At 33.7% G+C, this 13,624-nt stretch overlaps 1 protein-coding gene across 1 annotated transcript; it reads left to right on the top strand.

Moving 5' to 3' along the window:
* Window positions 1-9,007: 9,007 nt before the first annotated feature.
* LOC149387846 (dCTP pyrophosphatase-like protein) lies at window positions 9,008-12,214 on the top strand. Its single transcript, XM_089621936.1, has 2 exons — window positions 9,008-9,335; window positions 11,868-12,214. The coding sequence occupies exons 1-2, from the start codon at window positions 9,213-9,215 to the stop codon at window positions 12,102-12,104; spliced, it is 360 nt and encodes a 119-aa protein (XP_089478062.1). The 5' UTR covers window positions 9,008-9,212; the 3' UTR covers window positions 12,105-12,214.
* The last annotated feature ends 1,410 nt before the right edge of the window (window positions 12,215-13,624 follow it).

Raw genomic sequence — 13,624 nt, 5'->3', positions numbered from 1 at the left:
AAGTGAATGCAAATAATGCATTGGATATAAGAGACCCACACAACTACACTAGTATGAGGCCTTTTGGGAAGGAAACCCAAAAACAAATCCGTGCGGGCTTGGGCCCAAAGCGGACAATATTATACTAAGGTGGGTGTCAGCCCAACACGGTGGAGGAACTCGGCCCTTACAAATGGTATCAGAGCTATGATTCAGGAGACTGAGAGTTTGGGTTGGGCTTGCGATGTGAAAGGGGAATCCCTCTGTGTGGTGACCTCGCGATGGTGTGCCTTGTGTCAAAAGTCTTCCTGACAATGATGCCGGGCAGGCGGCGGGTCCCGTTAGCGTCCAAACGGCGGTACAAGATGATTTCGCTTGATAGAAAGGACATGTGTATGTGGTCCTTGGTTTGAGGGAAGGATTGTTGGGATGCAAACCAAAGTCCCACATCGGAAGTGGAATGCGGGCTTGGGCCCAAAACGGACAATATCATACTAAGGTGGAGGAAACTCAGCCTTACAGTATATATATAAATATGTGTGTATGTATATATATATATATATATATATATATATATATATATATATAAATAAAGAACATTTTCTTTTTGGCGCGACATGTTCTTTAAAATACAAGAAACTTCGACAAAAGCTTGCCATACAAAACCGGTACTTAGAATGATATCCAATGCCCCTTTTCTTACAAGATTTTTTTTTTTCCTGTGATATAATGACAAACAAATGTACACGTATTTACCATCTCTCACACACACACAAAAAGAGTTTAATCTTCAGCAAGAGGAATAAACTATCTTATTTTTCATACTAGTCAAACTAGACTCTTCGAAAAGTCTATTTTTTATTATTTTTCATGAATTAAGGTCTATCAGTTTACTCAGTCTTACTGTTACCCAGCTTTATTTATGCCACAAGAATTTACTGGCACATACACAAGTTGAATGTGGAATATATGTACAATATATATATATCATGCATGGAATATATATATAAGCAGTGGGGAGAGCTTAGAAAGTGGCACGCCTACAAAAGTTTTCTGCAAATTTTGTTGCTTAGGGATTGTATATATATGCCGAATTTTAAGTGAAAAAAAATGAAAATGTTAAATTAAAAATTTAAAACAGATACCACAAGCTAGCAGGACTAGAGCGTGGTTTTACTTTTACTTTCCTGAAAACAGACACATGTAAGTGGTCCAAGAAATTGGACATAAGACCCAAAGGTTCACATGGGAGAACTGATTAATTGAATTCATTGATCTTTTTCCTTCGCAAAATGGCAAAACTGTACAAAAGTCCAGAACCAGTTCTCTTGTGCATGGAAGAGGAGGACCCAATTATTTCAGAGCGTGCAACAAGACCCACCATCATTAAAGGCTTCCATACACACATACATATACATACAAAAATATGTATATATAATGTATTTGTTATGCACATATATGTATGTATATATTGCATGCAATTTCACAACTCTTCAAGGGAATATTCTAGCACGCTTTCACTTTTACATGATGAGTTTGGTTTATACTAGTGTCTCTATAATAGAATGGTCCCACTATAGTATTGTATAATATTACTATTAAAAAAAAAAAAAAAAAATTGCTCCGTGTATAGGAACATTGGAAAATGGGTTTGGTTTTATTATGGGTTTTTGTATATATATTGCGGTGCTAGAAGAAGAAACGAAAAGCATTATTCCAAAATATTATGGGATTGTAGTACGTAGCAAGTTGACAGAAATTTTGTTTCTTTTATTCTCTCACGCGAATCTAAATATCTCAAAATGATGTCATAGAATTCGGAAAAACCATTGTGCAAACTAAATGGCTTCACCACGACAAAGTATTCAAATATGTGTATTAAATTTATGGGAAAATAACACATTTATACCCTGTGTTTTAGTGAAATGTCGAGTTTAACCTTCGGTTTTCAAAAATGTCGAGTTCATACCCTCTGTTTAACTAAAATGACGAAATTATACCCTCTGTTTAACTAAGATTACGAAATTATACCCTGAAATAGACAACAGTGTCACAAATATTCTTTTTATTGATTTTTCATTGACGTTGACTATAATATTTATATATAAACACCAATTATCTTTAATCATTCGCGCCATATATGTAATTTATTTAAAAACTAAAAAATAAACAACAATCTCTTAATCGTGAAGAACACAGAAAGAGGCAAATGGGTAAACATCGATAGTTGATAGTCATCAAAATCGCATATTCGAACAGAGAATCCAGGATTTAAAGTTACAATTCGAACGCGGAATGAAGTCATTTCTTAGGAGGTACGAGTTTTATTATTTAATTTCAATTTAAGGCTATTTTTATTTCAAAATTGAGAATTTGGAAGTTAGAGCACTGATTTAGATTTGATTTGGTTTTTCTTATATAAGAGTTAATATCAATGAAAAGGAGATTTGTGACGCTGTTATTCATTTCAGGGTATAATTTCGTCATTTTAGTTAAACAGATGGTATAATTTCGTGATTTTAGTTAAACAGAGGGTATGAACTCGACATTTTTGAAAATCGAGGGTTAAACTCGACATTTCACTAAAACACAGGGTATAAATGTGTTATTTTCCCTAAATTTATCTTGCACAACATGGCTACGGAAAAGCTTCGCACAACAGTTAAAAATCGTTGTGCAAGCTAGTTTTTGTTCTAGTTTTATTGTGATTATCAAAAGAGTTATTTATGGTAGGAAAAGCTAGCATGGTAATCATATAATTAACGACGATTAGGGTATACTTGCACTAACGGAGTTTACACACTGGTCGTCTTTGAAAACCGTTGTTTACGTACCAATTTTTTAGTTTCCACAACAATTTTTGAAAACCGTTGTGAGCCACTTTTTGTACTAGTGAGACACTCATAAAATGACTTATTTACTGGACACTCATTTATCAAGCAATTTTTTTTCTAATATAAAGGTAACTCAAAGCTTTGTAAGAGGTAATGACTATGAAACGAGTACAAACATTTTACATATATTTTAACAAGATAAAATGAGATATTAAAACAACAATGATTCAAATTTAGAGTCGGATGAAAGCTTATTGTGGGAGTGGATATCGCCCCCTTCCACTAGGCGAGTTGGACCAACTAAGCTCAAGGCAAGTTCGGCCCAAAGGGGCTGAAGATAATCGTTAGGTCGGCCCAAAGCCCAGTTCGGCCTAAAAATCCCAGGCGAAGGCGAGATCAGCCCAAGACAATAGTAAGGAATACTTCATCAAAGATCGAATCCTAACTCGACCCGGGCCCATAAATGCTCCTAGACGTTCCCGTCAATTAATCCGAATGATTGGTCTCCTAAGAAACGGTCAAATCGCCTAAAGATCGGGATGTATGCGAGATTGGAGGATCGAAGGCCGGCTCTGCACGTACACGTGTATCGATCTGAAGAGGCAGGAGAATCAACGAGCTAGCTATAAAAGCTCGTTCCATCTTCATTTTATGACTACTGAATATTTTTGAAAGATCGCCGTATATTTTCTGAATTCACTATTTTATTTAGAGTTTTCCTGTTCATTCTCTTTCGGATTTTCTATTCTTGTAAGGTTTACATTCAATAATTAATAAAGGGAATTTCCTTTCGCTCTTTCTATATCCAAATTCGTGTTATCCATTAATTTCTTTCGAATTTTGATTTAATCTTCATAATCGGATTCTGAGACCCTTCTTTCATATAAATAAATATACGAGATAATTTAAATAAATCTGGTATAGATTGTTGGGACGAGAAATCGGCTCAACACTTATTGTGTGAGAACTTTTGATGAACATAATATAAAGCACACTAAAATTCGAATAACTCATTAGCTCTTTCAAAAATACCATCAAAGTTAATATATGGATCAAAGTTCTCGAGGACTATCAGCCGTTCAGAAAAGTTTTTGAGTGTTTTGTTCTAGGTATTCATTAAGAAAGCAAGTTAAGTATAGACAAATTTCAATATTTATTCGTGTTTATTGAAGTTTGAGTTCTCGAATCCATAAGCTCGGCCTGACCCAACTCTCTTATGGTGAATTAAGATCCTCTCTACTAGCTTCTTTAGCCTTCGGTCTTCTATTCAGCTATATACACATCAATTGAAGACCCTTGAAGTAGGAATAAAATCATATGTACAAATGAATGAGATTGATGCAAAATAATGATTAAAATGAGAAAACCATAAGAAGTGTGGACGGAAAATTTGAATATTTTAGCCTTTTTTTTAATTACCGATAGAAATTGAATGTCGTTAGAGGCATTAGATGAGGATTGAGGACTCCATTGAATTGGAAACAAATTATTTATAAAATAAAAAAAATTCTTCATCGCCTCAATTCATTTCTCCTCTCTAGCTATTTAAAAAAAGCAATAAAATAATAGAAAATTAGAAAAACAACCAACTTAAACGTCTGACATTGCTAAATAACCAAATTTGATAAATCTTAGATAAATAGCGCCACTTTCAGACATAAATTTTAAGTAAATAACAAACGTTTGCTATATGAAAGTGATTATTTATCTAAGATTTACGTTTGAAAGTGTTTATTTACTTAAGATTTACCAAACGTTGGCTCTTTAGCATTGTCAAACGTTTAAGTTGGTTATTTTCTTAATGGACCCATAAAATAAAGCATAATTACATTACTAAAATAAATAGGTCAATTCATGTCTCTTCTTCCACTTCTAAAACCCCCGAGCTTTGATGAGCTCATCATGAAGTCCAAAAGATCACGAACATTTTATCAAACACATGGTTGTGGGCATAGAGCAACGAAGTAATGGAATAATCACGCCTTTTGAAAGTGATATCATTGAAGTCTAAAAGAACATTATCTTCTCTAAACCCATTAATCTTAGTTTTCTTTGTCACTTTTGAATCAAAGAAGCACCAAAACCCCAAAACACATAAGAAGAACACACACTTTGAGAGCATAAAAAAAACCAACACCTTAAAGAACATCGTCAGGTCAATCAACGTATTACTGAAACAAGAAAGCTCGTGAAAACACTCGAGATTAAAAAGAAGCAATTATTCTTTGTGATTGTTCTCTCTTTCGCTCTAAACAATCTCAAGAACAAGGACAACAAAAGTACTAACCTGAGTAGCGAAAACTCGCCTGATTTTCCTTTACAGAGAATACTCCAAATTTCTCTGCATCACCCCACCCGGTTCAGGTGCGCGAAAGAGCAGGTGAAACCGGGAAGGTTAGAGCTCAACACCAACCCCCAAAAATTATACAAATACCTCGTTTGAATAAATTACTTCCTTAAATACCTCATATTTTTTAACATTTATATATACCTCTTTTATTTAATTTTCAAACAATTTTGTAGATACTTTTAATGCAAATATAAACTCATAAAATATAATTGAAACTGGAATAAATAAAAAGATAAGTCTAATAAAATTATAAACATCAAGAAAAAAACTATAAAAAATAACTCTTTTTATAATAAAATGAAGTATTCTCAAAATAAAAACTAAGAAAGAGGTATTTTAGGAAATAGCTTAAAACAATGTGGCTCAAGTAATTTCCCCACCACTTGAAGACATGGGCATCAGACGCAGCCCAAGAAGCTGTCTTCAGTTTAAAAGTCCCGCCCAGCAGTACGGAAGTGGGCCCAGGAAAATAATTTGTAAGGAGCAATTTTGTGCCCAAAGACTACACGCGCATGAAGAGCGAGGTTAAACAAATTTTTTTTTTTTTTTCACCATATCTTCCTTTCTCGGGATCTATTACAAGGATGACTATTTTATCCTTAATTCATGCATTGGCTCGTTACGTAACTTATATATTCGTGTAATATTTACTCGGTAATCGAATAATAGAGCTTATGATTAGTAAGGGTCGAAGCATGAGTTACAAAATTATCATTCCATACCAAATTTCAAACAGGGGAAATGACAAAAATAACTGATTTTATTTGCTATTTTACGAAAATTGTGACCTTTTTAAAACCCTTGCGAAAATGACGGATATTACTTTTTTGGGAAAATGGTGATAAAAATAATTAATGCTTAGACAAAACACTATTTATATACTTATTCTTTATTTTTTTCTTTGACAAAAATATTCAGGTTGTGTTTGGTAGTTAACTCAAAAAGTTTTTGTTTTCTATTTTCTAATTTTTGTAGTTGTATTGAAAAATTATTTTGCAGTTGTTTTCAAAAAGCTGTTTGGTACAATTTTCATTTTTGTTTTTGAGAAAGTGAGAAAACTGAAAAAAGTGTTTGGTATAGTTTTCATTTTTGTTTTTGAAAGAATGAAAAGAGAAGATGAGGAGAAGGAGAAGAGAAGAGAAGAATTTTTTTTTTTTTTCCAAAAACACCTTTTTATCTGTTTTCAGTTTTCTTTACTTTTTTACAAAACAACTTCAAAATTTTTTGAAATTTTTTTCCGGAAAATTAAACCAAACACATTTTCGTTTTTTGTTTTCAAATTTTTCAACTCAAAAACAGTTTTTGAGAGGAGAACCAAACATGCCCTCAAAGTTTCAAATTTAGTTACATGTAAATATTTTGCCGTTAAAATTTTTATTTGAGCTTAACGGTTCGAGTAGTAATGGACCAATTATAACGTAACATATGGTATTTAGGCCAAAGAAAAAAAAACTTTGAGTATATAAATAGTATTTTGACCAAATATTGAGTATCATTGCCACCATTTCCTCTACTTTTTTAGGATCAAAATGCATTTATTCAACGCGCTCAATATATTAATCAAATTTACGAGATGTAAAAATGTGCTGAACTCTGCGCCGCCACGTCGGAGCTCGAACGCCAGTGGGAGTCGTCTCAGTCGTCGTCGTGGCTCCGACACTCCTTTTCGTCCTCGCCGATCGATTCCAACGCTCCGGCAGATTCGACATGTGATATCAGTATATTGTATATAAACCAGATGTCCGAGATGCAAAAGCGCGTCAAGCTTCACACCGCCACGTTGTAGCTCAAACGCTCGTGGGAAGCCGAATCCACCGTCGGCGTGACTTCGACGCTCTTCTTTGACGCTAACAGTATACAATAATCACATTACGAGTATATTGGCGGCATAAATACCTTAACTTTTCGATTTGATACACTTTTATACAACTTTTATTCGGCGGTAAAAATACTTGACGTTAATGTTCAACAATATCGTTATTTTTAAACCGTTAAATGTCACGTGGACTCTCATAATCGAATAAATTGAGTAAAAATATTTAAATAAAAAGAAAAAAAATTAAGTTATAAAATCATAAAAAAAAATCAAAAGTAAAAATACAAACGGAGCAGGATTGTTCTTCGGCATGCAAACGTGAAGTCGAGGAGGATCATGGTCTAATAAGATAACTCAAATAGTTATATCTTTTGAAACACAGCCACAATTACACAAAATGAAAATACAAGTAACGAGATTAAGCCTTACTTCTTCTTTCTTATCTTACTCTTCTGCTTCTCCTCATCAGTATCAACTCTCTCTTTTTACTTTGCATCCCCATCGTTCTCATATTTATCCTGCCCTTCACTATAAATTTATAAAAAACAACCAATCAATTACTACTTTACATCAGTTTAAAAAATAACTTATGAGTTTAAAAAAATAAGTCAACCAAGGCCAACACATAATATTTTTCTTTATGATAATAATATTCAGTTCCGAATGGCAAACAACACAAACAAATTAAAAACATCGAAATGTGAAAGTACCATGGGATTCCATCTCAAAACCAATTGGTAACGAGAGGAGTAACTCATGACCTTTATAAGTTTTTGTTAGTTCTCATTCACTTTCGATGTGAGATTCCTAACACGCCCCCTCAAGATGGTGGCTCTTTGCGTTCGCTCATATTGGGCCGAATCCCAACGATTGGATCGGATACCCGTTTGGGCTTAATGGGCTCCGATACCATGTGAAAGTATCATGGGGTTCCATCTCAAAACCAATTAGTAACGAGAGGAGTAACCCATGACCTTTATAAGCTTTTGTTAGTTCTCATTCACTTTCGATGTGGGATTCCTAACACGACCCCTCAAGATGGCGACTCTTTGCGTTCGCTCATCTTGGGCCGAATTCCAACGATTGGATCGGATACCCGTTTGGGCTTAATGGGCTCCGATACCATCTCAAAACCAATTGGTAACGAGAGGAGTAATCCATGACCTTTATAAGCTCTTGTTAGTTCCCATTCACTTTCGATGTTAGATTCCTAACACGAAACACTTCATGTTTCATAATCGAGCCTGATGAAACACCGAAATCTTTCAATGAAACACTAACCCAAAAAAACTGGAAATCGCGCCGCCACGTGTGGCTTCCGAGCTCTGAGCGGCGAAGGAGTGTTTGATGGACTTCAGAGAGATCGGCCAAGCGTTGGAGGAGCGAGGATCGTACGATGGAGAAGGTGGAGAGGCTCGTCGGAAGCTAGCCAGAGCTGGTGGTAGTGTGTATTGACCGCCTTGTACACGATGTTATGACTGCTCGCTCCGATCACATACAAATAAGCTTTCAGAAGCCTCTCCAGCTCCAGCTTCAGTTACTCTCCGCCCACTTTCACCTCCGTCCCCTTCTCCAACGACATAACTCCACCGCCGCCATGAGCTTCAGTGAATAAGAATGAAGGAGAAGATGAATAGACTGCATAATGGAGCCGAGCATCATCTTTTTTTTTTCTTTCGTGGTCCATGTTCTTGCTTTTTTTTTAGAGAAGGTGTGTGAGAGAGATGAAACAGAATTGAAGAGAGATTGTTGAGGGGTTTGAGAAAAAAATTCGAAGAAAATAAGAACGAGGTAAAAAAAAAAATTGAAGTAAAAGGTAAAACGTAATTGTGCATTGGACGATTCATATAAATGTCCAAAACTATGTTTTAAGTTGATTTGTCAAAAGTATTGAAATCACTAATAATTGTGGACTTCAGGATTGACCATTCCCCTGCATTAATTCTTAGCATTTAGGAAAGGAAAAAAAAAACGAGAATAAACAATTTAAAACAAACAACCGGCTATGACCCGTTGCTCTCTCTCTCTCTCTCTCTCTCTAAATCCCGGGAAATAGTGATTGCAATATTGCAGTTCCTTTTAGACGTATAAATCTAGTCTTTCACATCTTTAAAAAGAAAAAAAAAATCCAGTCTTTCATAAATCACAATATCACTTGTAAAGAGAAAACAGACAGGCAAATTTCGGGTTTGAGAAATAAAACCGAAGGAAGAGAGAGATTTAGGGTTTAAACATGAGCGGGGTTTCGGAAGAAGAAGTTGTGAGCCTTGAGCTTCTGACGAAGAAAATGGCTGACTTTGCCAAAGAAAGAGACTGGGACCAATATCACAGTCCCAGAAACCTCCTCTTGGCTCTGGTATGTATCATATGAATCATTTTCTGAAAATTCTTATTTTGATTGTGTCGTTTTTTACTCTTTTCTTATGATCTAATCATTGTATATGGCGGTATTTTTGTCTTTTTTTCATGAATCATGAAGTTGAAAGAGATTTTTTTTTTTGAAGGAAAAGTTGAAAGAGATCCTTAATTCCTTATGGTCTTGATATTTACTATTTAGTGTTGACTTTCTTTCACGGATATTGCTAGAGAATCTCAGTGCTTTTATGGCTGAACAAAATCAATTTCCTTAACTCTGGTCATTTTCTTTTATTTCAATATCACGTATACTGGTTATAATTAACTTTTCATGGGTTTAATTCTTTCCATTTTTTCATGTGATTACTATCGACTTAAAATTTACCACTTAGAATCTGTATATGTGATATTAATATACTTTACTTTGTGAAAAATAAAAATAAAAAACAAAATGACAAGAGTTAATGAAATTGATTTTGGTAAGCCATAAAAGCACTATGATTACCGTTGACAACAGAAAGAAAAATAAAGTCTCTGTTTTTATAATGTTAATAAATAATTCTTACAAGGAAACTTCCTCAATCCCCTGATGTCCTCTAACGTTATTTTAATTTAGGATAAATTATACAAAAAACCATTTAAAACTAATTGATTAAAAAAGTAGTCAAAGTTTCAAATTTTTAACAAATTAGTCAAAACTACATTGTTAAAAAAAAATTTACACAAAAATTAAAATTTTTTACGATTATTTTTAAACAATTTATTACTTTCAACGAAATTAATCTTGATATCAAAAGTATTTATGAAATTTGATTATTGCATAATTTGATTATTTTATTAATTTTAAATAAATTTTTGATTATTTTGCAAATTCATTGTTTTAAATAGACTGTTTAGCTAAATTATCATTTAATTTAAACTAAAATAAAGTTAGGTATGCGTAATAATGTAGAATGTAAAATGCTGTTATAATTTCGATCAACCCACAGATAACTTTTTCCTCTCACTCATTGCCAGGAAGTGGAACCCATATCTATCTTTTTCACGTTCTGTCACGCTTTCATGTCTCTTTTTTCATTTTTTTTTTTAAAAAGCATATATTCTCTCACATAAAATTCGAATTTAAGAAATCTTTGTAAAAAAAAAATTAATGACATAAATACCCCCTGAACTACAACACTTGTTACAACTTGCCCCTTATAATATAAAATCGACTTATTTGCCCCTTAATATTATGTTTAGTGTCATTATAGTCCTTCCCCTAACGGATTCTCACTGACCGTCAGTTAAGTAACACGTGGTTGTCACGTGATGGTCAAAACAAGAGCTTTAGTTTTGTAATTCCAAATTCATATCTGATTACTTTTAATAAATAAAAAACTAAAATAAAATGAAAGAATTAAAAAAAAAATAAAGAAAACAAATCAAGAATTATTCACCATCTTCTTCTTGAATTCTCCCTCGATCAACTTTCCCTGGTACAAAATTCTCGTAAATCTCCCCAACATCTCCGTTCTCCTTGATCAACCCTAAATTTCCACTGTACATAGTTTACACGCAGTCGAAACTCAAACTTATAGTAGGGTTTCGAATCCATACCCAACAAACTATTGGTAACAACAGAGCCAATATGTTCATTATCTTCATCACCGCCACCACCATCATCAGCGGCTAAGCTCGAGTCCTTCATTCAACGACGATCTCCTGCGCCACGGCGTGGAATATGCATTCGAGAGTTGAGTACGAGTGAGCAGAGCCTGAGCCGATGGGAAATGGTGAAGCACAAACCCGTTTCTCTGCCGGCGAATCGTCGTTTCGTTTGAAGCCACAACGAAGCATCTCCTCTCGAAAATCGAAAACAAAATCAGGTCCTTGTGATTTCCTGAGTTTACACGAATTTGAAATCGAAATTGGGGTATTCGGTGGGCGATTAGAGATTCCGGGTTCAAGTTCAATGACAATTGGGTTTCATTATTTTTTGTTTTTTTTGTTTTTTGCTGATAAATTAATTGAGTGTGTAGTTGTTCATTTCACTTCCGATGAAGAAGAATAAGAGAAATAGGGTAGGCAAAAAACGCTGTTGTGAATATTGATTAAATCAAGTCTGGTACACACAGACAACACCCGAAATGGCAATCTTGCTCTTAATACCAAATAGCCGAACAATACTAGTCTTTACAAATTGGCTCATCGCTCTTATCCATTGAAATGATTTTATCAGTAAACGCTTCAAGCAAAGCAGAGAGAGAGAGAGAGAGTGAAAAGTATTTAACATTTGTTTTTTTTATTATTCACAAGGGCATTTTGATAATTTTGTGTGTTTAAAATCTCACGTGCTAAGCACATATCAATTTAACTGACAAATTGGGCGTATAATACACAAATTGGGCTGTAGCAAAGGCTGTAGTTCAAGGGGCATTTATGTCATTAATCCAAAAAAAAACTTAATAAATAGAGATCAAGTCAATACAGGCATAGGCACAATCAAGTAAGTCAATTATGATGACAATATTATGATTCTATAAAAATATAGGTTGGTGAAGTGGGAGAGCTATCAGAGATATTCCAATGGAAAGGAGAGGTGGGTAAGGGACTTCCGGGTTGGAAAGAGGAAGAGAAAGTCCACGTCGGCGAAGAGCTCTCTGATGTTTTGCTTTATCTCGTCAGACTCTCTGACATCTGTGGCGTCGATCTTGGCAAAGCTGCTCTACGCAAGATTGGCCTCAACGCCATTAAATACCCTCTCAATCCTGATTCACCCCAACCCTAATTAATTAAGAACTGATATATTTATATAATGCTAGCTTGCGTTTCGCCTTATCTAGAACAAGTGTATGTTGGAGTTTGGAATATTATTATATGATATTATGGTCATTGCTATTGCATACTATTGATTAGTTTTTCTTTTACGGTCTAATGTTTTGCATTTGGGGAGTGTTGGGTAGTAATGCTAGGCATTAATTACGGAACAGAACCGAAACTTTGATATACGGTTCTAAATAGCTGACGGAATTCTTGGTTTTGCAATTGGAATGGATATCAAAAGTTCTGTTAAACATTTTTTTTTTTATGAGCTTTTGGATTTCTATGCATCAGGCTGGAAAATAGAGTAATTTCATTCCAAATTTTACAAAAAAAAATATAATATTAACTTTTTTACACTCAATATTTTTTTTCCTTACCCCTCCCCTTCTTTACGTATCAACTCCAATAACCTCTTCAATCTCTTCCAAATCATCTCCTTTCTCAAAATAATAATTTTATGTTTATTAAAGAGTTACAAATATAAATTTTAGTATTTGTTCATCATTTTATCATTACAAAAGAATGGGGTGATAAAGCAAGTCTGAAAAAACGAGAATTTGGAAGCCAACATCAAAACTGAATTCAAATCGGGTTATATATATTTAGTAAGAGCTCGTTTGGAGTCAACGCCCACCATATATGTTTTATTTTTCAATAGAAATATTGATACATGCAATTAAAACGAAGCCAATAATTTAGATTAGAGGTTAATATGCAAAAAAAAAAAAAAAAAAAAAGTAACAAGGGAACCAATTTATAAAATTTTAAGATAAAAAATTTATAAAAAATGAGAGACTGGCTGTGGCTCTTCGTCCTTGGATCATACATATATACATTTTTAAGACCTACCTACTTTGCTGATGCTACTTATTGCATGTACATGTATTTTCATAATAAAAAAAATACGAAAAATAAATTAATAAAGTATACTTTAAATTTAATGCTGCGATGGAACCTGGCATTCGGCGCGAATGAAGATGGAAGGAAGTGCTTCCGCATGTGCCAAACTACCTCACGGAATGAATAAATTTTGTATGCCTTAGAAACATCACAAATATTTTTTACACAACTCGAAAGTGGCAGTGGCAGTGGCAGGCGGCTGACAAGTATTTCCATTAGTCCGTTGCAAAAAATACGGACGTTGGATGAGTTGTACAATGTGTGTAACGGCTGTTTTTATTTTTTATTTTATTTTTTTAACTCTTTCTTTTATTTTTCCTATAAATATATCTCATTTCTTATTGTTTTAATAACAAATCAAATATTCATCTCTCTCGAATTCTCTCAAATTCTCCACAAATATTTCTTTACAACAATCTCTAGATATATATTATATAGTTTAGTTTATGAATTTTTTTTATTATATACTTAAGTTGATATTCTATTTTTTTATATAGTTTAGTTTATGTAATTTGTATTATATCGTTAAGTATATAAAGTTTTTATTATATAATGACGTTTATATAATTTAGATTACATAATTTA

Source organism: Urtica dioica, chromosome 8, assembly GCF_054948205.1.
Source record: "Urtica dioica subsp. dioica isolate 48M chromosome 8, U.dioica_male_clone48M_v1_H2, whole genome shotgun sequence".
In the NCBI taxonomy this organism is placed as follows: domain Eukaryota; kingdom Viridiplantae; phylum Streptophyta; class Magnoliopsida; order Rosales; family Urticaceae; genus Urtica; species Urtica dioica.
Note: the sequence above shows the minus strand (reverse complement) of the source record. Positions and strands in the feature narration are given on the sequence as shown.